Source organism: Carcharodon carcharias, chromosome 18, assembly GCF_017639515.1.
Source record: "Carcharodon carcharias isolate sCarCar2 chromosome 18, sCarCar2.pri, whole genome shotgun sequence".
Lineage (NCBI taxonomy): Eukaryota > Metazoa > Chordata > Chondrichthyes > Lamniformes > Lamnidae > Carcharodon > Carcharodon carcharias.
The window spans coordinates 74,527,774-74,549,241 of NC_054484.1; the positions used below are offsets into that span (position 1 = coordinate 74,527,774).

Genomic DNA, 21,468 nt, shown 5'->3' on the forward strand with positions numbered 1-21,468 from the left:
GGGAGAACAATGGTGACCTCAGTGCTGGGCAAACATACCTGCCCGTGGCACCCCAGCCTCACCAACATGGGCACATTACGCCTCTCCAAATCTAGGGCCTCCTGCTCAAACCGGTTAAGCATTGCCACCTGGGCTGGCCCTCTGCCAGTCCTCACCCGTTCGGCAGCGTTATGTGCATTCTTCTCCTGGAAAGGAGAGAAGAGCATTGATTAGTGCTACTTTACCTGGATTCTCTTCACGGACGGCCCACCCCAACCAGAGTGGGACATTGCAGGGCTCCAGTGCCTCCTGGACCCGCTGCTGCCAAACACTCATACAAAGATGCCACCACCAGCTGCCTACGTCGCATCTGGTACCACACAGTCTAACCTTCCACAGCAATGAGGTGTAAACACGTGGAGAGCAGAGGACAGCAGATTGATCGGTGCCGACGCCACCTTGAAGCTCCCTTCCAGCATGTCATCACGCTGTCTTTGACATGTCCTGGAGTTCCAGCACTTCGCCTAGGTGCAGCTCCTCCAGGTGTCCCCAAAACAGTCATGTGGGTCTCAGTGTACCACATGCTGCAGGTGCAGGACCCATCTCTTCGCTACCCTCTCAGGGTATCCTAGGCATGGGCAATATCTGCTGGCCCACTCAGCGAAGGACACATATCGTCAATGATTCAATGCAGTCACTACACTCAGGCTTGGGGGCGGGGGCACCAGCGGGGGAAGCATACCTGCTAGGTTAAGTGACCAATGCCAACATGGTACTCACCCCCTTCCCGAGCGCAAGAAGTCATTGAAGTGCTTGCAGCACTGGATCCACATGCATCGCGCCACGTCACGGGAGCTCACCACCTCCGCAACCTCCTCCCAGGCACGGGCGGTGGGGGGGTGGGGGGGTCCTCCTCCTCCCATTCTGGGGTACGAGGACCTCCCGCCGTGCTGCCACAACCTCGAGGAGGACAGCAAGGCAATTGTCCTACCTGCTTACCAGCAACGCTCTGGGGAGCCCCACTGGTAACCATGTTGAAAGACTGCAGCAGCTTTTTTAAACAGGCAGCCGGGTTGCCATTGGACCCGGCGGTCATTGCAGTCCCACCACCGCCTGTCCACTTCCGTTGTCCTTGGAAGCCACGATTCACGCTGGGCGGGCCTCAATTGACCCGCCCGCGTAAAATGGCGATGCGGCCCCAATCACAGGCGACGATCAGGTCCGCAACCGCCCACACCCTCTCCCACTCCATCCACCCGCCAACCAGAAAATTCTGCCCCTAGAAAAAGAAAACTTATGGACATCCAACTTTGCTCCCGGCTTCTTCACTTCATATGAATGAATGCTAGTTCTAGCAAACTGTATCACACCAAATATAATCTTTGCACCTCAAGTCTTACAAACCTGTATCAGATTCTCTATAAAGCTCTCTCTAGTGAGTACACAAACAACACAAAAAATTCATGATTATCGTTTAATGTTCACAATAGAAAACTAGGAACAGTTTCTTCAATTTATAGGAAATTACTACTACTTACATCAATTTGGTTAATTGCAATTCAAATCAACTATCTGGGGTCTAACTATGTAAAGCTTGATCCAATTTGAGTACAAGAAGCAAATAATCCACACATTTACAATGTTTGTTTAATTTGTTTAATACATGAGCTGCCTGGTCAAAAGCTGATCAGATTTATCACATTACTAGGGTGCATGGCAATTTCATAATTGGTGAGTCTTATTTGCATGAAAAAGGTTTAAATACAGTTTTGGCCAAGTAGGCCTAAAGTACATCTTTCAGCAATTCACATGAACTCTGAATATATTTAGGAACTAAATTCTTACTTTTGTTTCTTACTTCCCAGTTTGAGAGCTGTGTATTGGTCTCCGTAGCCTACCAAATGGAGTTGACGAGCATACACAGTAATTATGCTGCCAATGAACAAGTCTTCTGGCCGCAATTGTTCATATTTAGTCCGTTTCAGAAAGGTACGGTGGTTCTTTATGTCATACTGAAAATGTCAAGAATGGATATCATCAATATCTCTACTCACAAAATAAAACAAACCTAAAAAGGGTCAAAATAGAAGCACATGGAAAACTACAAACACCTTCCATAAAACAAAAATTGCCAGTCTGCCACAAGCAACTATGCCAGTTTAGTGGCATCAGTCACTCCCTTAAGAATATGGTTGTCTGCTTTTTTTGAAAAAAAAACAGAAGTTGACTCCTACTTGTGCAGTTGTGGGATCCAGGAATGTAACAATGACACTCCCTTGTGATCTGGACTGGTTCTCTGTTACTGAAACACATGAATTGTTTTCATATCTTGGAAAGCAGACCAGGTATTGTTCAGTTGATTTGTAAACTGCTTCATTCTACAACAGACAAAACATGCAAAATGCTGAGTATGATGAAATCAACCTTGGTACAATCAGTACAATTTGCACTACAAAAAAAGGCATGCATTCACTAGCCTACTAGGATGGACTTAACATAGAAAGTTAGACTTGCTTTGCTACCAGTCATGCCTACAATGCAGGAGGTTATTACTTCCTTGCAGTCTGTCTGCTGGTTTTACTGACTTCTAAGTCCCGATTTTAATCCTGTCAGCCCCATGGTAATGAAGTGGACAGGTGATTAAAATAACAGTAAAATACCTACTGTGATATTCCAAAAGTGCTCTCACCCTGCCACCATTTTGACCATGTACTTTTCAGAGGCTTTGGCTCAGCCGTAACACACATGTCTAAGAATCTAAGGAAAAGAATTGCCTGATCCCGTATGATGTAAACCCAATAAACCTAAGTGAGGCAATAGGTTAGTGCTTGGATAGAGGGCCCCATAATTCTGACAGTAGGATGAGTAGAACCGGTGCCCACCATGAGTTTGTGATACCAATAGTACCATTTTTTCTCTCCAAAAAAATGTACTTTATTCATTAAATTAGTAAAAGTATATTACAAAATATTTCAACTTGAAGATTACAGAAAGTGCAATAAAATTCGACTTGTCTCCATACAGTATGTCCCATTCCTAGGTGACTGCATACAATTGTAATTCTCTTGATACTTACATTATACATTCCATGTCAGGCATACAGCCTGGGGGCAAAAGGTTTCAAATTGGAAAATTACAGAAAGTGCAATGGAATTCAGCCTTCCTTCATACAGCATATTCCTCTCTGAGGTGACTTGATGCAATTTCAATACTTGAGTATTGATGAAAAAAGAGAGACATGCTATCAAAGCTTTTCATCTTGCAGTCATCAGGATAGCTTGCAAAAAATTACCAACAGTAAAGTCATTTTCAGACAGAAGGAACAAGTCCACACATTACAACTTTTTTAGCTAAACAAAAGCTAGGGGAACAGTCATTCCCTGATTTGTTCCCTAAGGCAATGCTCAATCAATCAGAGTCGACCTGCCTGGTTTGAATTTGAGCATGGCTGGGCTGTTAACTGTCCCATGCTGCATTTTCCATGACAATGCCGCCACCAAAAACAGTCCACGTGCCAACCAATCTGCACTCTCTTCTTATGCAGTATAAATTGTTGTTCCCCCTTTACTGTTGGTAATTTCTTGCAAGCTGTCCTGATAAGTGTAAGATGAAAAATTTTGATAGCATGTTCTCTTTTTTCAGCAATACTCAATGTCTGTACTACCAAACAACAATCTCGACACCCTTAATATTCAAAAAGTACATGCAGTATCAGGCATACAGCCAGTGGGGTTCTACAAATTTTCCTGCCCCACAGAAAGGCCTTAGACAGTGACCTTTCCCCATTGTGCCTCTGCGGTGGCTGCCCCGAGCTTTTGAAGGGTTAACAAACTGACAAATGCAGAGACAAGCAAACGGTCTACATCCAATCTGAGCCAACTCCTAACAGTACCTGCACCAGATGGGCTGCAATGGTTCATGAATATTGTTCATTGCCACCATCTAATTAGGGATGGGCAACAAATGCTGGCCTTGCCAGTGATGACCACATCCAATAAAAAAATGCTTTAAATAAGTAGGATTTAGGTTCCCAATGGACCAGGATCATCAAAAGTGTTGGAGAAGGGAAATATTAAAAGAATCAGAGACCTGTGGCACAACAGGTTAATTCTGCTTAAAGTGGCAACGACACCACTGCCCAATGCACAGCAGCAGCAAACATCATAGTATTGGTCCCACGGTATCATGGACAGTTTAGTAAAATTAGTAGGTGTTGTCACTGTTAAATATAGAAAAAACTGCAAGGAATTCCAAGCTCCAAGTTAGCATTAAAACTAATGATGGTACAAGAACAATGGGACATAGATTTAAAATTTTGGGCAAGAAATGCAGGAGGGATGTGAGGCAGAATTTTTTTTTATAAACACATCAAGTGGTAATGACCTGGAAATCACTGCTTATGAGGATAGTGGAAGTGGAGACGATCATTGATTTTAAAAGAAAATTGAATAGGCACTGGAGGGAAATAAACTTGCAGGGCTACAGGGATAGAGCTGGAAAATGAGACTGTCTGGACTGCTCTACAGAAAGCCAGCATGCACTAATGGCCTAAATGGCCTTCTTCTGAGCCATAATGACTTTATGACTCTATAATGCAGATTTAGTTAACAATATCTTTTGCAGCTGACCACATTGCATTGCAATGATTTATACCAAAAATTTGATTTCAAAGACTATTTGCATCATCTCATTTTCTAGGGATTAATGAACGATTAGCTGTTTCGTCTTTTTAATGGACTAGATTAAGCTCCCTGCCCCATCTGAGAGTAACAGCAGCATTTCACCAAGTTGATCTAAATCCAAAATCATATTTAATGAACCAAGAAAATAGGTGAGTGAAGAGTTGACACTTAAGTGATTATCATGTCCCACAATAAGGCTTGAACAGAATAAGTAAAGTGACAAACTGATGGAACTCTGTTGCCTCATCTCTGGTCTCATTTAGATTAAGCCAGAAATATTTTGGATAAAGTTATTTTGCAGGAACTTAAAATAGCCTCAACTGATGTATTCTACTAAACTGTTCTATTCTCATCTCCCTTTGAGTAGAGGGAGCATCTTGTTTAAAAAGTAAATTATTTGCTTAAGAAATACTACATCAACTTTTTCTGTTTGATTAAAGAAAAACAAACTTCCATTAAATTACAAAATGAATTAAAATCACCAGGTTCCAAACTAAGCAACTTTAAACCTTTAGTCTACTCATGTACAAGGAACTTAAAAAGATACAAATTAGTTCCAGTTCTAAAATATATTAACAATTTTTTTTGTACTAGATAAGGGAGATATTTACAATCTCTAGAACCTTAGAATATTTTTATTCTATCCATAGTGACATGAAGGTCAGAAGCAGTAATGGGTACCCGATTGCAATCCAAAAATCTGGCACAAATTCTAATTGTATAGTACTTTTGTCCTTAACTATAAACTTTTAATTATCAGCTCTACCAAACGCTTAAGACTATTTAAAGCTACTGTTTCTTCTGTATCATGCAATAACACACAATTGCTCCTTGACTTATGTTGCAGAGATCCCTTGTGGCTGCCTGAAGAGCCTAAGCTGTAAAAGTTGAAGGCAATAAACAACCTTCATAGCCAACCAGAACAGCACTTGAAAATAGGCGTGAATTCAGATCTTCAATCAGAAAGTCACAAGAGATGGCCAACTGCAGATTTGGAGAAGCTAACCCTTCTGGCACAGAACTCCTCAGAAAGGTCCTCATAAGACCTATGCAATCTGTAGATTCTTAGGAGGGAGGGATAAATGTCAAGTAGGATGCAGTCATCTTTCATGATACCCAATTCTCCTTGCAAAATGCTGCTGATCTTCCTTCTCCTCAAATAATAATTATTTCCCATGGAAAAAGACATAACAGCCTTTAAGTCAACCTGATGTTTAGGTTGAAAATCTTCAGGCTGGGTGAGACATTAGTACTCAGTCAAAAATCAAGGGCAGGTCTCAGTAAGTGCAAAGCAAAACTGCCTCATTAAGTTAGGTTTATGTTCTAAGAATGTGAGTAGCAATGGTAATTTTTTGCTTATTCCTAGTTGATGTTGTAACTTATTTTTAAACAGGTGAGAAAGTGAATGACTTTACAAAATCATTTTAAGAGCAGCATTAAAATTAACTAAGTAGAATGGAGTTACATGCACACCAAAGGAGGCAGGTTATATTTTTGGAAAGATATTAAAAACACTTGAATTTTTAATATAAAAAAGAGACAATGTGATTGGTAATTTGTGTGATCACACAAATTACCAATGTTTTTAAATTTAATTTCAGTCTTGTTCTATACATCTGAAATCTCAATCAACCATCATGTACAGAAGAATCCCCAAAGGATAATAAAATTGACAGATAACCATGTTTTCCTAGGCATGGAAATGAATACAATGACCATAACTTAAAACATGTTGTCATATTTGATCAAGAAAGGGAGATAATATCCAAGGGGAAAAAAATGAAATACAAGGAGAATCTACGGAATGGAAATGATATTTTATGTAAGGTTTTGTCCTGAGAAGGTTCTGGCAGATCATTAGAATGATGAATAATAGGGATACTGATAATGAAACTTCCACTGTACTTGTAACATTGAATTTTGGCTCTATATGGATATTTTGTTTCAACATTCTACTCATTTGTATACCAAGACTAATTGAATTTCTGCCACCTTCTGCCAAAGCCAATATTGGCCACCACAGCAGAGACCAGGGCTTGATTTTGTGTCCAATCTGGCAGTTAATATAAGAATTTTTTAAAAAAAGCACCCAGAAGCAAAACAAAACTCTCACCATTTCAATAGATCCATCTTTTGGATGAAACAGAAATATGTAACGCCGAATTAGACTAGCACTTGCATCATACCATTCAGCTATGAACGAAAATTGTTCTTTGTGATCCTAAAAGGGAAGGGGGAAAGAAAAAAAAAGTTATTAACAAAACACATTTTTAAGTTCTTGTTGAAATTTATAAATTGTTATTTTCATAATTTATTCCTTAAGTGGCTAAAGCAGAATTTAAGTTGGCTGAAATGCAATTGTTTACTATTTATGCAAATTTTAACCTGAAACTAAACTCGAAATAACACTCAACATCAAGCTCCACTAAAATATACTCCTGTGGGAATTATTGTACTGGATAGGAGATTATGTGAAGAATAAAGATTGTCTTGAGATAGGCAACGTGTATTTCCCATCCGCTACACATTGCGCCCCACCAGTATATACATTCATTCTCCATCATCCTCCACCATTTCCATCATCAAATACATCTTTTCCCCCCAACTTTTAGCATTCTGAATGGGCCATTCACCACACCCTAGTCCATTATTAGCCCACTGCCAACATCCCCTGCAGGTGTAGGAAATGCAACAACTGCACTTTAAGTTCCTCCCTTCCCACAGTCTAGGGCTCCAAACATGTTTTCCAGATGAAACAGCAATTTACTTTTATTTATTTCAATTAAGTACACCGTATTTGCTGCTCTCGATACAGCCTCCTCTACGTTGGATACGCCAAACATATCAGGTGTGACTTTGTGGAACACTACCATTCAATCTGCAAATGCGACCCCAAACTCCCGCTGGTCAGCTTATATTTTTTTGTTGAAAAATATACTTTATTCATAAAATATCTGGCAGAACATTCCGAACCATTTCAAAATCACCATCACATAAGTACAATCAGATTCAAATTTATTTTTTTTTTGCAAAAATATACCTTATTCATAAAACATCTTCAACAACATTCCAAACCATTTCAAAATCACCATTGCAAAAGTACAATCAGGTTCAACTTTCACAACATGTATCATGAAACGCATCAACACAATAAATGAATATTACAATCATTTGCAGACATTCATTTTGAGCTGTGCAGCCCAAGGGATTCTAAACAGTTCCCAGCCCCTCAGTGCACTGTGGCAGAAAGGTCTTAGACAGTGACCTTTCCCCATTGCGCCTTTGCAGCGGCTGCCCCAAGCTTTAGTGCGTCCCTCAGCACGTAGTCCTGGACTTCAGATTGTGCCAGTCTGCAACGCTCGGTCGGGGTTGACTTTTTACACTGGAAAAACAACAAGTTTCAGGCAGACCAAAGAGCGTCTTTCACTGAGTTGATGATCCTCCAGCTGCAGTTGATGTTTGTCTCGGTGTGTGTCCCTGGAAACAGCCCGTACAGCACAGAGTCCTGTGTCACAGAACTGCTCGGGATGAAACTCGACAGAAACCACTGCATCTCTCTCCAGACCTTCTTTGCAAAGGCACAATCTACAAGGAGGTGAAGAATGGTCTCTTCCCCAACACAGCCACCTCGAGGGCAACATGCAGAAAGGGTGAGACCCCTGGCATGTAGGAAGGATCTGACGGGGAGGGCCTTTCTCACCACCAGCCAAGCTATGTCTTGGTGCTTGTTGGAAAGTTCTGGCAATGAGGCATTCTGCCAAATGACTTTGACAGTCTGCTTGGGGAACCATCCCACAGGATCCACCCTCTCCTTTTCCCGCAGACCTCTAAGACGTTACGTGCCCACCACTGCCTGATGGACTTTTGGTCAAAGCTGTTTCTCTGCATAAATTTTCCCACGAGGGACAGGTGGTACAACACGGTCCAACTACTTGGAGCATTCTGTGGCAGCGTGGCCAGACCCTCCTTCGCAACATTGGGGACAGGTAGAACCTCAGCACGTAGTGACACTTGGTGTTTGAGTACTGAGGGTCTATGCACCGCTTGATGCAGCCACACACAAAGGTGGCCATCAGTATGAGGGCAATGTTGGGCACGTTATTTCCCCCTTTATCTAGAGGCTTATACGTTGCGTCCCTGTGGACACGATCCACTTTCAACCTCCAGATAAAGCGAAAGATGGCTCGGGTGATCGCCACCACGCAGGAGTGTGGAATGGGCCAGACCTGTGCCACGTACAGCAACAGCGAAAGTGCCTCACACCTGATGACCAGGTTCTTACCCGCAATGGAGAGGGAGCGTCACACCCACATGCCCAGTTTCCTTTTCACTATGGACACTCGCTCCTTCGAGTTTCTAACACATGCCCTGGTCCCTCCAAACCATATCCCCAGCACCTTCAGGTCGTCAGTCCTGACGGTGAAGGGGACAAAGAATCGGTCAGCCAGTTCCCAAAGAACATGGTCTCGCTCTTGCCTCGGGATCCAAGGTAAATCGTGGGCAGTTCGAACTGGTCGCAGATGTGGATCAGTCTGCGCACCGACAGCGGATCCGAACAGAAGACGACGACATCGCCCATGTACAGGGAGGTTTTGATCTGAGTGCCTCCACTGCCTGGGATCGTCACTCCTCTTAAGCCCTGATCCTTCCTGATGGACTCAGCAAAGGGTTCTATGCAACACATGAAAAAAACTGGCGAGAGAGGACAGCCCTGCCTGACTCCAGATTTAATAGGAAAGCTATCTGATTCCCACCCATTGATTGAGACTGCGCTACTGATGTTAGTGTAGAGCTGTTGGATCCAATTGCGAATTCCCTCCCCAAACCCCATTTTGGAAAGCACATCTACCATGCATGTGTGCAATATTCTGTCAAAGGCCTTCTCCTGATCCAGGCTGATGAAGCAGGTGTCCACCCCCCGCCCTGTCCTGCACGTGGGCAATCGTATCCCTGAGCAGTGCTAGGCTGTCAGAGATCTTCCTACCCGGCACAGTGCAGGTCTGGTCGGGGTGGATCACCAATTCCAGAGTGGATTTGACCCGATTGGCGATGACCTTGGACAGAATCTTATAGTCCACATTCAACAGTGAAATGGGTTGCCAATTTCTAATTTCCTCCCTTTCCCCCTTGTGCTTGTAGATGAGGGTGATAATGCCTTTCCTCATGGATTCTGACATACGGCCGGTCAGGAGCATACACTCTCGTACACTTCTAGCAGGTCCAGGCCGATCCAGTCCCACAGAGCCGAATACAATTCCACCGGCAAGCCGTCGCTTACAGGAGTTTTACTCTTCTCAATGGACTCAAGGGCCTCAGTCAGTTCGTCAGGAGTTAGCGGTTTGTCCAGGCTCTCCCATGTACTGTCGTCTAAGACCTGTGTGATAGAGGACAGGAAGGACTGGGAGGCCGTGCTGTCTGTGGGCTTCACGTCATACAATCCGGCATAAAAGGATTTGCTGATCCTCAGAATGTCGGATTGTGATGACTTTACTGAGCCGTCTTCTTCCTTCAGGCTACTGATCACAGAGCTCTCTCTGTGTACCTTTTGGAAGAAGAAACGTGAGCACATCTCATTCTGCTCCACGGAGTGGACTCTGGAACGGAAGATGATCTTGGAGGCCTCCGAGGCAAAGAGCGAGGCTTGCTGGCTCTTCACCTCTTGGAGTTCCTTCTTGACATCAACCCTCATCAACTGCAGCCGCAACAGATTCTGCATGTTTTTCTGGAGTTGGGACATTTCCCTCTGTTCCTTTCTAGCTTTCTGGGTGCCTTTGAGGATGAAAAATCTCTTGATGTTTTCCTTGATCACTTCCCACCAGTGTGTCAGGGATTCAAAGAGGGGTTACACGGTTCTCCAACCTTTGTAATCCCTCTTGAGCTCCTCAATGTTCTCTGCGGTCAGCAGTTGCACGTTTAGCTTCCATGCCTCCCTGCCCACCCTCTGGTCCTTCTCTAAGTGGCAGTCAACCAGTAGGAGGCAGTGGTCAGAGTAAAACACCGGCTTGACGTCCGTGGATCTGACTGCAAATGCACGGGACACAAACAGGAAGTCTTTCCTGGAACGGATGGACCCGTCTGGCCGCAACCAGGTGTATCTACGCTGCGCGCCATCTGCAGGGTTGCTGAAGACATCATGCAGCTTGGCATCCTTAACCATTTCCACCAGGGATCTGGAGGTAGCATCCAATCTGCTGTAGGCCCTGCTGGATCGTCCAGCCGCATCAATGATGCAGTTGAAGTCACCGCCCAGAATGATCAGCCTGGAGGTCGCCAGCAGCAGTGGAAGCTGCTGAAAAACCTCCAGCTGCTCAGCCCTTTGTGACAGGGCGTACACGTTAATTAACCAGAGTGGAGCAATCAGATTCAAATTCTCCACCTGACTGCTATTCAGACCTTTTCCTCAATCTCCTACATGGTTCCATAAAGCTTAACAAGGAAAAACACCACACTTTCAAGTAGGCATTTTACAGACTGCCAGTCTTAACATCGAGGTCAACAATTTCAGATCATAGTCTCTGGCCCCAATTATTGGGACTGCGGCGATGAGTGATGATTCTGCTATTCCGATTTACACCCTACCTAGACTCAACTTTTGCTTCTTTACTTTCCCATTACCATATCCTTTTCATTCCTTTGATCATTTAATCTCTCTTGCTTTCCATCCTATCACAGGCCTTCCCTTCTGTTTATTCCACCCCAGCCTTTACTTCCCCCTGTATTTGCATAAAATCTGTTACATCTCTAGTTTTTTTTTCCAATTCTGCCAAAAGCTCTTCAACATGAAATGTTAACTTTGATTTTTTTCTTGCACAGATGTTTCCTGACCTGTTGAGCATTTCCAGCACATCCTGTTTTTATTTTTATTTGTTTTCCAGTAGCTATATTATTTTGCTTTTCTAGAAGTTCTTTGAAGTCTGGAACAATGAGGGAGGTATCTCTTTTTAATGTTAGCATTAGATGCTACAGGGACAGTATGTTAAATCCATGGCAAAAAGCCACATTTTAACAGCTACATTGTTGACCCAAATAGCCTCTGTGCTGTATCATTCCATGATTTTATGATTCCCTTGGAGATTATCTAATTTTATGCATATGCAACCTGGCAAAAGTAGCTTTGTATTGGGCTTGCTTTAATGCCCTGAAAATTTCATCATAGCACCAAAGAGCAGGAACCCCAGGCACCAGGCATTGAAATTGAACAGTAGCAGTGAGCAGGAGCTAACTTAAAATACCAGGAACTCCTAGCACCAGGGATTGAAAAGGAGAGGTGGCATACAGTAGCAGCTGATGCCAAACAAACAACGGGGAAACTAAAAAAAGTGACGACACAGTCAGAAAAGTGAGAAGTGTTGGAAGCCAAGTACCCTTTAAGTAAATAAATACCCTCGATCTAAGAAGACAACTAGGCCAAGAGCAGCATGGGAGAAGTTACATCACAGGACAAGGAAGTGTAGTCAATGAAGTCTCCAGGTAAACATTTAATTGAATCTACCTAGAAGTTAAACTAGATCATTAATAAGCTTACTTTTTGTTTTTAAACTAAATTGATTAATTAGGGATGGCATTACATGTGATGTGCTCCAAATGCTGCACATGGGAGTTTATGGATAGAATTGCAATCCCAGAAAACCAGATCTGCCGCAAGTGTCTGCATCCCAAGGAATATCAGTCCAGAGATGTTGCACTGGAATCTGAATTGCAGGCATTACAGGGCTTTAGGAAGGCAGGAGAGTTATGTTGACACTTTGATCCAGGAGGTAGTCACAGGGCTTAGGTAAGGAAGTGCTGTAGATCTGTCAGTGGTTAGGGACAGGGAGATGTGAATGCAAGTCAATCAACTCATGGAATCCCAGGTGCAGTACTGGAAAATCTGACTTTGCAATTATTCAACACATATGAGAATTTGCTACTCATGTAGTAAAGTTTGGAAGGTGGATGAACAAATTGTCTAAGGCACAATTGAACAGGATGCCATTCAAATGGGGGAGTGAAAAGGAATGTTTCAGTGATACAAAACAGTATGGTCAGGGCCGAAATACTTTTCTCTGCAATCATGACCAGGAATTATCAAGGTGTTGGGTGCCTGGTGCCAGGGTTCAGGATATCTCCTTGTGCTGGACAAGATCTTGGAATGAGAGGGGGAGGGTCCAGTTCTTGTGGTACCACTTTGGAACAAATGACATTGGTAGAACTAGGAATGAGATTTTGCTGTGAACGTATTATGACCTGGAATCTAAATTAAAATGCAGAACTTCACAGGTAATAATTGCCGAATTGTTACCTGAGCTACATGTAAACTGGCATGGGGACAAGCAGGTTAGAGGGTTAAATACATGGCTGAAAGAGTGGTAGGAAAGGGCTTTGCTTCATGGGCTACTGGCATGAGTACTGGGGAAAGAGTGAGCTATTCCACTGAGACGAGCTCTACTAAAACTAGGCTTGGATCAGTCTACTGGCAAGTTGAATGACTTTTCATTTTAAAATTTAACATGATTTTTTTTTAAATGTTAGATATTTCTTCAACATATTAGGTCAGTAAATTGCCCTTCAGGAAATAAATGATAACTATGTAAATGCAGCTTCACACATTTGTAAATGCATGGGTAAACTACATATTAGAAGAAAAAGATTATATTATATAATTCAGTTTACTGAAACTGAAATAGTAATAGCACCCACCCACTGAGTTATTTTAGAATGGGAATGGTATTCAGCTTTCCTTTTTGAAAAGTAGCATTCCTCCTGGTGCTCAGTTGCTAAATAGAAACCAATGCAACAAATCAGATTTCTCTGTAAAAATGTCAGTTAAAATGCTGTATTGCAAACATATCAAGTGTATTGCAATCTTAGAGATTCTGAATAAAATAAGATTTAAAAATAAAATCATTACTTTTAAATTCATGGCAAGTGACATAATAATCACAATACCTGAAAAAAACTCAATTTCTGCAGTAATCTGGACTGAAAAGAGTCTTACGTTATCATAGTGCGATTTGAATTTTGAAAGCACAACTCCCAGAACCTACCTGTTAATGAGCACAAAAGCTGATGTCATGTTAGTACTTCAAACCCCCAATTAAAATACTTCTCCATTATATTTTGTTTCAAATGAACTTTTGTCCCTTATTCTAGCATAAACCTTACTGAATTGTTCCATTTTTAGTGGTTTGCAGAACAGAATAGAAATTCAGGATGATTATACAGCGCTAATCATCGCAAAATACAAAAACATGAATTTAAGAACATTTTAATCATTTAACAATTATGCCGCACTACAAACTATTGTGACACAAAACCAATCAGCTATGAAAATTATCAGCATGAGACACATCTCAAGTCTTAACAATCTTCAACAAATACCGAAACATAATGTGCAGCCCTTTGTTGAAGAGGCAGTACATTCTGTGTCACAACTACCAGGATCTGATACTGAGATGTTGAGAATAATTACAAAGCTCAAAACAAAATACAGCATTTGGTGGCTGAGAAGACCAAGATAAAGGCAAAGACTGGGAAAAACAAAGAGGAATGTGAGACCATGAGAACTGAGGGGGAGCAAAAGAATCTACAAAACAATAAAGAACAAATATATCAGATAAGAAAGAGAACAGTTGAAGTCCTTTTTAAATAATAAAAACAAATTTGCTATGTGGAAAACTCCTCCAACACATATTAAACATCCCCATCATTATAGAACTGCCTGTTGGCAATATGAACAATCAAATTCACTTTCAAAGGAGTCAGAATTTGACTCCTTCAAGGTTGTAACTTTTCGGGATTGCATAATGGAACGCAGCTGAAGTCAACAGAAACACTGCTGGATCGCTCATAAAATCAATCGTATTGGAGAAAATGTACTGAGGTGCAAAATGAAAAGTCAAAGCTTCCCTCATCCTAATTCATTCTACATAATAGTTAAATATAGCCCTGATTTTAAAATGGGGCAAGCATCAAGCAGTGAGCCATTGGGGAAGGAGAAAGCTCACAACAATTCACTGGCATGAGCCCCTGGTTATATTAATATCTAGGCCTCATTATGATAGCCAAGTGCTGACTCTTACCCTATCCCATTACAATGGCAGGATCAGGAAAGCACACAACAGCAGGGACACAAGGAGTTGATGCACAGTAATATAAGTTTTGGGAGAAGATTCCAGGTGATTGTGGTCACAGAAAGAAGATGGAATTCCTGGGAAAAAGGAGGTCCAAGATTCCTTATGGGGCCTAAGGTAGAGGTCCTGCTTCTCCTGGCCTACAAGGCAACCTGTAAAAAAAATTTTCGTAAAGTTTATCTGCCTCCGCTTCTAACCTTAAATCCAATCTACAGCAACTTCACGGGCTGTATGTGGCCAAAGGTAACAATTCAGCTCCAAATTATGTCATCGGCTCAGAAGTTTGAGCATTTAAGGCCTTTATCTGCCTGCCTTTGGGAAGGGCCTCACAAGCCTCCTGAAACCAAGGAGTGAAAATGCAGCAGACATCACGCATACCCTCTCTGTGTAAGACATGATGGATTAAAATTTGGTGTTTATGTGGTTAAATGAAGTAAACAAAAAGACTAATTGAGTTACCTAGTCCCAATAGATAATGCCAGATTACCTACCAAAGGTAAACATCCAACCAAAATAATATCAATCTGGAAAGAGTATAACTTATTTAAACTAAAATTACAGTAAAAATCTGCACAGGAGTTCACTGATTAACAAACCAAAAAAAAACTAATCGATATATGCATCATGACAGGTCCTCTTTTGCAGAAAAAAGTCGGACAGTAATGTTCCCTAAATTTTTGCAGACTGGATCATGGTGGAGTTGAGCACTGGAACATCAACACATAATGCCATAGACTAAAAGAATGGAGGTTCAATCAGCCACGTTACTTCAATCCCGAACAGGGCAAATGCAATGTTGACATTAAATCACCTTTCAATAGGTTAGCCTTGGCCCAGTGGTATCAGCTGCATTGGGGTCAAAAGGTTGCAAGTCCCAGTTTACACATTTTAATTGATGCATTAGGGTAGTACTAACGGAGTGCTGCAATATTAGAGATGCAATCTGTTGGATGAGATGTTAAATCAAGGCCCCAGTTGGACATAAAAGACCCCATGGTAAAATTCATAAGAGAACTGGGAAACTCACAGTGTATATATATTTTTTTAAAACTTAAGCCTGTATTTGGCAAAAAATTGTTCACAAAACTGCTTCTTGAAGATGCTGCGTATCCTGACCAATAATTATCTGTCTACTAAAGCAACAAAAAGAGAATCCTTTTCTATGCATAAGAAAATTCAAGCAAGCCCAAATTGGGTTACCCATTCTGCATGCCTGTCCAACAAATTTATATTTCCAGACAATATTAGTAATAGATGTAAACATTTTGTTCGTGGAATTAATGCATATCCGAACCAATTAGTTTATATTATTTGTTTTACTCATACTCAAACTTCTGAAATGTATTTATATTAGGTTAGCATCAGTGAGGACATGAAAAGCACAAATTACCATAAATAGATTAGTTGGTGCAGAATTGCACAATATAGTTACATAACTGCATTTTTTTATTGAAAAAGAACAGCATGGAACAAGAAAAGGCAATGTAGTTCATCTAAATTGCTCTTTCCACCACAACAGAAGTAATTTGCACTATGAACTCTCCCCAAATTAGATATATTGACATGGTTAAGTAATCACATAACACTTACAAGATTAAACTTCCCCCCGTAACCACAAATTTTGAGATAGCAACCTAAAATTCCAAAATAGCAAAGGTGCATATAGATAAGAAAGGCTAGAGATAGGGAGAATTTAAAGGGGTTTAAACATGAGGATGAAGATTTTAAATTGGAGGCATTAAGGAACTGGGAGACAACATAAGTCACAAAGCACAGGGTGAAAGGAACTGCGTACAGGATAAAATATCGGCAGTAGAATTTTGGATGAGAGTTGAGAGAGAGTAGAGGATAGAAGGCTGGCTAGAAAAGTATTGCTGCTGTGATATGATGTATATGTACCTTTAAGGGAGTGTATCTTAAACTCCTGTCACTCACTACCACCTTGATACAGGATGTGATATATTACTCCTATAGCTTGTATTCAGTCTACAGCAGCAGATGGCAGGAGTCAGATGTGTATACTTAGCCTCCTAGTTAACATTACTTGTATATAGTTTTATCTTCCAAACAAAGAACGCATTATTAATTCACCAATCCTGATTATGAAATTGATATATTTACAGCAAATTGATGAATATAACATGGTGGCAGCATGAATTTTTGGAGATTTGACTCAGAAGTATACAGGCCTCAACTCTTCCACATAGAGAAGAATTCACATGGAGGTGAAACAACTATCAAGAACTCACCACGTGCAAGTGATTCTATAGCTCTGCAGGAATCCTACACTCTCGACCTTTATTCTGGGACTCTCAGCCAGCAGACATCAGTTCTCGGTAAGATTGTTCAAATTTGGAAGGGCTTAAATAGTATAAGTCTATCTGCTGTGAAGTTTGTGGAAGAACAGAGATTAAACAGCAGACTGAAGGTGGTCTAGCTTTAAGCAGAACTCACAGACAGAGGAATCCATTACTACTGCTAGCGACCCTACAGAAGGACGGGAGAAGTTAAAACATTGATGGCTGGGTTGGGAAGAAGACTTCACCCTGTAACAGCTCCCAGCAGCTCTTGCCCGCTAAAAGATTGCAGTAAAATGTCTATTCTTACTGATTGATTTCATCTTTGAAGGTTGAATTTTCATGCCTAAAATCACTATTTCCTGGGCAGAGCTTCAGTAAGCCCAGGAAAGGAGGAACAAAGTTCAAGAGCGCCACCATTGCAATCAAGCAACAACCTATGATCAGCCAAGGCAGTGGCCACTTAAGGTACTGCAATTCAGAGTCAAAAAGCCTGAATAGCTGCCAAAAGTTCCTGAAAGCATTAAAAATCCTGCAAAAAGCTAAAAGATGATCACAAAATTTCCAACACTCAATTGGAAGGCAGCATACCTCCTTTCTGAGTTTACTTTATTCCAACAACATATAGAGCTAAAAACAAAAAAACTGCAGATGCTGGAAATCCAAAACAAAAACAGAATTACCTGGAAAAACTCAGCAGGTCTGGCAGCCTCGGCGGAGAAGAAAAGAGTTGACGTTTCGAGTCCTCATGACCCTTCAACAGAACTAGGTGAATCCAAGGAAGGGGTGAAATATAAGCTGGTTTAAGGTGGTTTAACACCTTACACCAGCTTATATTTCACCCTTTCCTTGGATTCACCTAGTTCTGTTGAAGGGTCATGAGGACTCGAAACGTCAACTCTTTTCTTCTCCGCCGATGCTGCCAGACCTGCTGAGTTTTTTCAACATATAGAGCTATGTTTCCTGGACCTCAATACTTCCAAAGCAGATAAACAAGCCAATAAAATTAAAATTGCTAAGGCAATGAAGGCCTCCACCATGTGAACATGTCAGGTCTGTCCAACAACCATCTTAAAAATCCAAATAAAATATGGCCAACACCTGAAGATCAATTATAAGTGAAGCTCAACTTCAGGATACACCAGCATCTACTTACTTTGGAAACATCAATGCAGAAAACAAAGACCAAAACAAGTCGTTTGACATCACAAAAAAACATACCCTAGGTAAGACACGTACAGCATTCCAACCAACCAAGAGCAAGTACCAGACATCATCAAGACAAGATCCATAAAATCCATAAAAATACGTAGCCCAATGATGAGGATGCCCAGCACATCCATAAACAAAGTGAGCTGGCATTAGCATGATGAACATCAAATAATGTATTGGCACAGTAATACCCACAGAAATCTTTACCACCATCCAGATTACATGCTCACAGATGCAGGGCCAGCATAATTTATATGCAAAACTGGACACCAGTGCAGGTGCAAACATCGTTCCACTTCGTGAAGTAAATGTAGGTACCCAGAACAGTGGCAAGTGATGGTTCAACCAACCAATGCCAAACTTACTGCATACAATGGCTTGGAGGTTCCATTCCTGGGATCCACTATATTTAAGTGTCGCTACAACAACTCACTCTGGTCACCTCAGATATTTTATTTGTGGACACCATGGGTCCAGTGATGACAGGCTTACTGGCATGCAGGGACCTGACCATGGTCATCATCTATTATTTCATCAAACAGTGACAAGGACCACGGACCACAAGGAGCACCATTAGAAATCCTGTACTTACATTGGGAGAAGATCACTTAATTGTAACGCAGATCATCAGCCGACTCAGTTGGAATCAAATATGTATGCCCATTCCAACTTTGTAAACTTCACTGCACTACAGAAATGATGCAGAATTACTATTCAGTAGACAAGTGTGGCAAACACTCCCCATTTTATCCCAGGAGTATAAAATGCATTACTTGAAAAACAAGATGCCCATGACCAAAATACAGGTAATAACTTACCCAACCTGAACATTGGACAGAAAGTTAGAGCATAACACCCAAATGATAGCACGTGGATTCCAGCAGAAATCGTCAGCATAGGCCCAGAACTAAAATCATATGAAGTACAACACCAAATGGCATGGCAGTGAGACGAAACATTTGCCAAATCAGAACAATACCACAACCAGAAACACCAAGTATTGCAAACAGAACATGATGTAAGATGCAACATGAACAAAACACCCCTATCCAGCAGTCTGAAAACATAGAGCAGCCTCCAGTCAAGATCTCCATGGATGGAAGTCTGGATGGATAAGGAAGTCGCTGATACATTTCAGACTTGTAAATGTAATGCTTTGTGTCTGAATAAACCATTATATAAATCTTATTTTATTTTGTCATGCAAATGGTTTGATTCTTTAAGGGTAAACCTATTGTTTAGAAAAAAATGGGGTGTTCTGTGTCATGAAAATATAATAATTCTCATAATATTATTATTATTATTTATTGTAAAGGTAGGTTAATCGTGGGGTTTGGATAGTTCGTGTGTGTGTGTGTTGGGGGGGGGGTGCGCGCATGCGCATGCAGGGGATTTAAATGAATTGGAGACAGCTGATCTGGAGACTTTGAGTTATCTAAAAGAAGCCAGGTTTGAAATGCTAAATACGTAAATGTGGCTGAAGTTTTAGAATGTGAGGTATGAGGAAAATTTGCATTTATAGACAAATTAAGTTAGTTTGAATTTCAAAGAGATAGTAAGATGTTACACCTAGCCAAAAGAAGCTAAGTCAAACAGTGTGTTTATTTTTCCCAAAGGTTACTGATAAAATTAGTACTATGAAAGATTTATATTATGAGAAAAGTAAAGTTGCAAAAACATATGAGAACAATGGAATTTGAATTAAAAGAGAGAAACATGAAAAAGAAAATGAGGCTAACATGTAAGAAGAGAAGGCATTCTAAGATCTCAGACAAGTGTGTAAAGTCTCCAACATCTGTGCATCATGTTGTTGTCTACAGGAACCAAAGCTGAGAAATCTCATTTTGAAAACTCACTGTCAGGGTATTGTGTTGCTTTGCCTGGGTCTATTTGTACCTATTTGTTTTTACTGCTGCCTTAATAGAGGTGTAACTGGAAGCCAGATTAATTAGGGGTTTTAGGAGTTATTATAGTAGTAATTTATAGATCTATGTATGTGCTCAAAATCTTTTCTTTTGTTAATAAATATTTAATTTAGTTTTCTAAAAAACCTCTGAAGTCGTGGTAGTCTTATTACTTCTGAATTCAGGGTACACATCTCGAAATAGAACATAAACTGAAAAACAGTTGTGACAGCGTGATCAAGTTTCCCTCATGGATTTGATCCGCCTGGCACACATCATCTGCCACATCATAACATCTGATATGATATGGTCATCTTCCGAGATTCTATAGACTCTGAAACAGTTCCTGCAGATTGGAGGGTAGCTAACACAACCCCACTATTTAAAAAGAGAGGTAGAAAGAAAACAAGGAATGATAGACCAGTCAGCCTGACGTCAGTACTAGGGAAAATCCTAGAGTCCATTATAAAAGATTTAATAGCTGAGCACTTGGAAAACAGTGGCAGAATTGGATAGAGGCAGCATGGATTTACAAAAGGGAAATCATGCTTGACAAATCTACTGGAATTTTTCGAGAATGTAACTAGTAGATTTGATGAGGGGGAGCCAGTGGATGTGGTTTATTTAGACTTTCAGAAGGCTTTCAACAAAGCACCACATAAGAGATTAGCGTGTAAAATTAAAGCGCATGGGATTGGGGGCAGTGTATTGAGATGGATAGAAAACTGGTTGGCAGACAGGAAACAAAGAGTAGGAATAAGCAGGTCGTTTTCCGAATGGCAGGCAGTGACTAGTGGGGTACCGCAGCGATCAGTGCTGGGACCCCAGCTATTCACGATATATATTAATGATTTAGGTGAGGGAACTAAATGTAATATCTCCAAATTTGCAGATGACACAAAGCTGGGTGGAAGAGTGAGCTGTGAGGAGGATGCAGCGATGCTTCAGTCTAATTTAGACAAGCCGAGTGAGTGGGCAAATATATGACAGATGCAGTATAATGTGGATAAATGTGAGGTTATCCACTCTGGTAGCAAAAACAGGAAGGCAGATTATTATCTGAATGGCTATAAATTGAGCGAGGGGAATGTGTAACAAGACCTGGGTGTCCTCATACACAAGTCGCTGAAGGTAAGCATGCGGTAAAAGAAGGCAAATGGTATGTTGGCCTTCATAGCGAGAGGATTCGAGTGCAGGAGCATGGATGTCTTGCTGCAAATATACAGGGCCTTGGTGAGGCCACACGTGGAATATTGTGTGCAGTTTTGGTCCTTATCTGAAA

The 21,468-nt window shown here is 41.2% G+C and overlaps 1 protein-coding gene across 3 annotated transcripts in view; it reads right to left on the reverse strand.

The window, feature by feature from the left end:
* Window positions 1-21,468, reverse strand: part of nme7 (NME/NM23 family member 7) — a 189,598-nt gene that overhangs the window by 151,419 nt on the left and 16,711 nt on the right. For 2 of the 3 annotated variants that reach the window (XM_041210812.1, XM_041210813.1), the window contains exons 2-4: window positions 6,775-6,882; window positions 2,214-2,357; window positions 1,825-1,991 (exon numbers count right to left, since the gene is read on the reverse strand). In XM_041210812.1, coding sequence (XP_041066746.1) covers window positions 1,825-1,991; window positions 2,214-2,357; window positions 6,775-6,882 — 419 coding nt within the window. The remainder of the gene's footprint in view (window positions 1-1,824; window positions 1,992-2,213; window positions 2,358-6,774; window positions 6,883-21,468) is intronic. The other variant, XM_041210814.1, reaches the window with a different exon arrangement.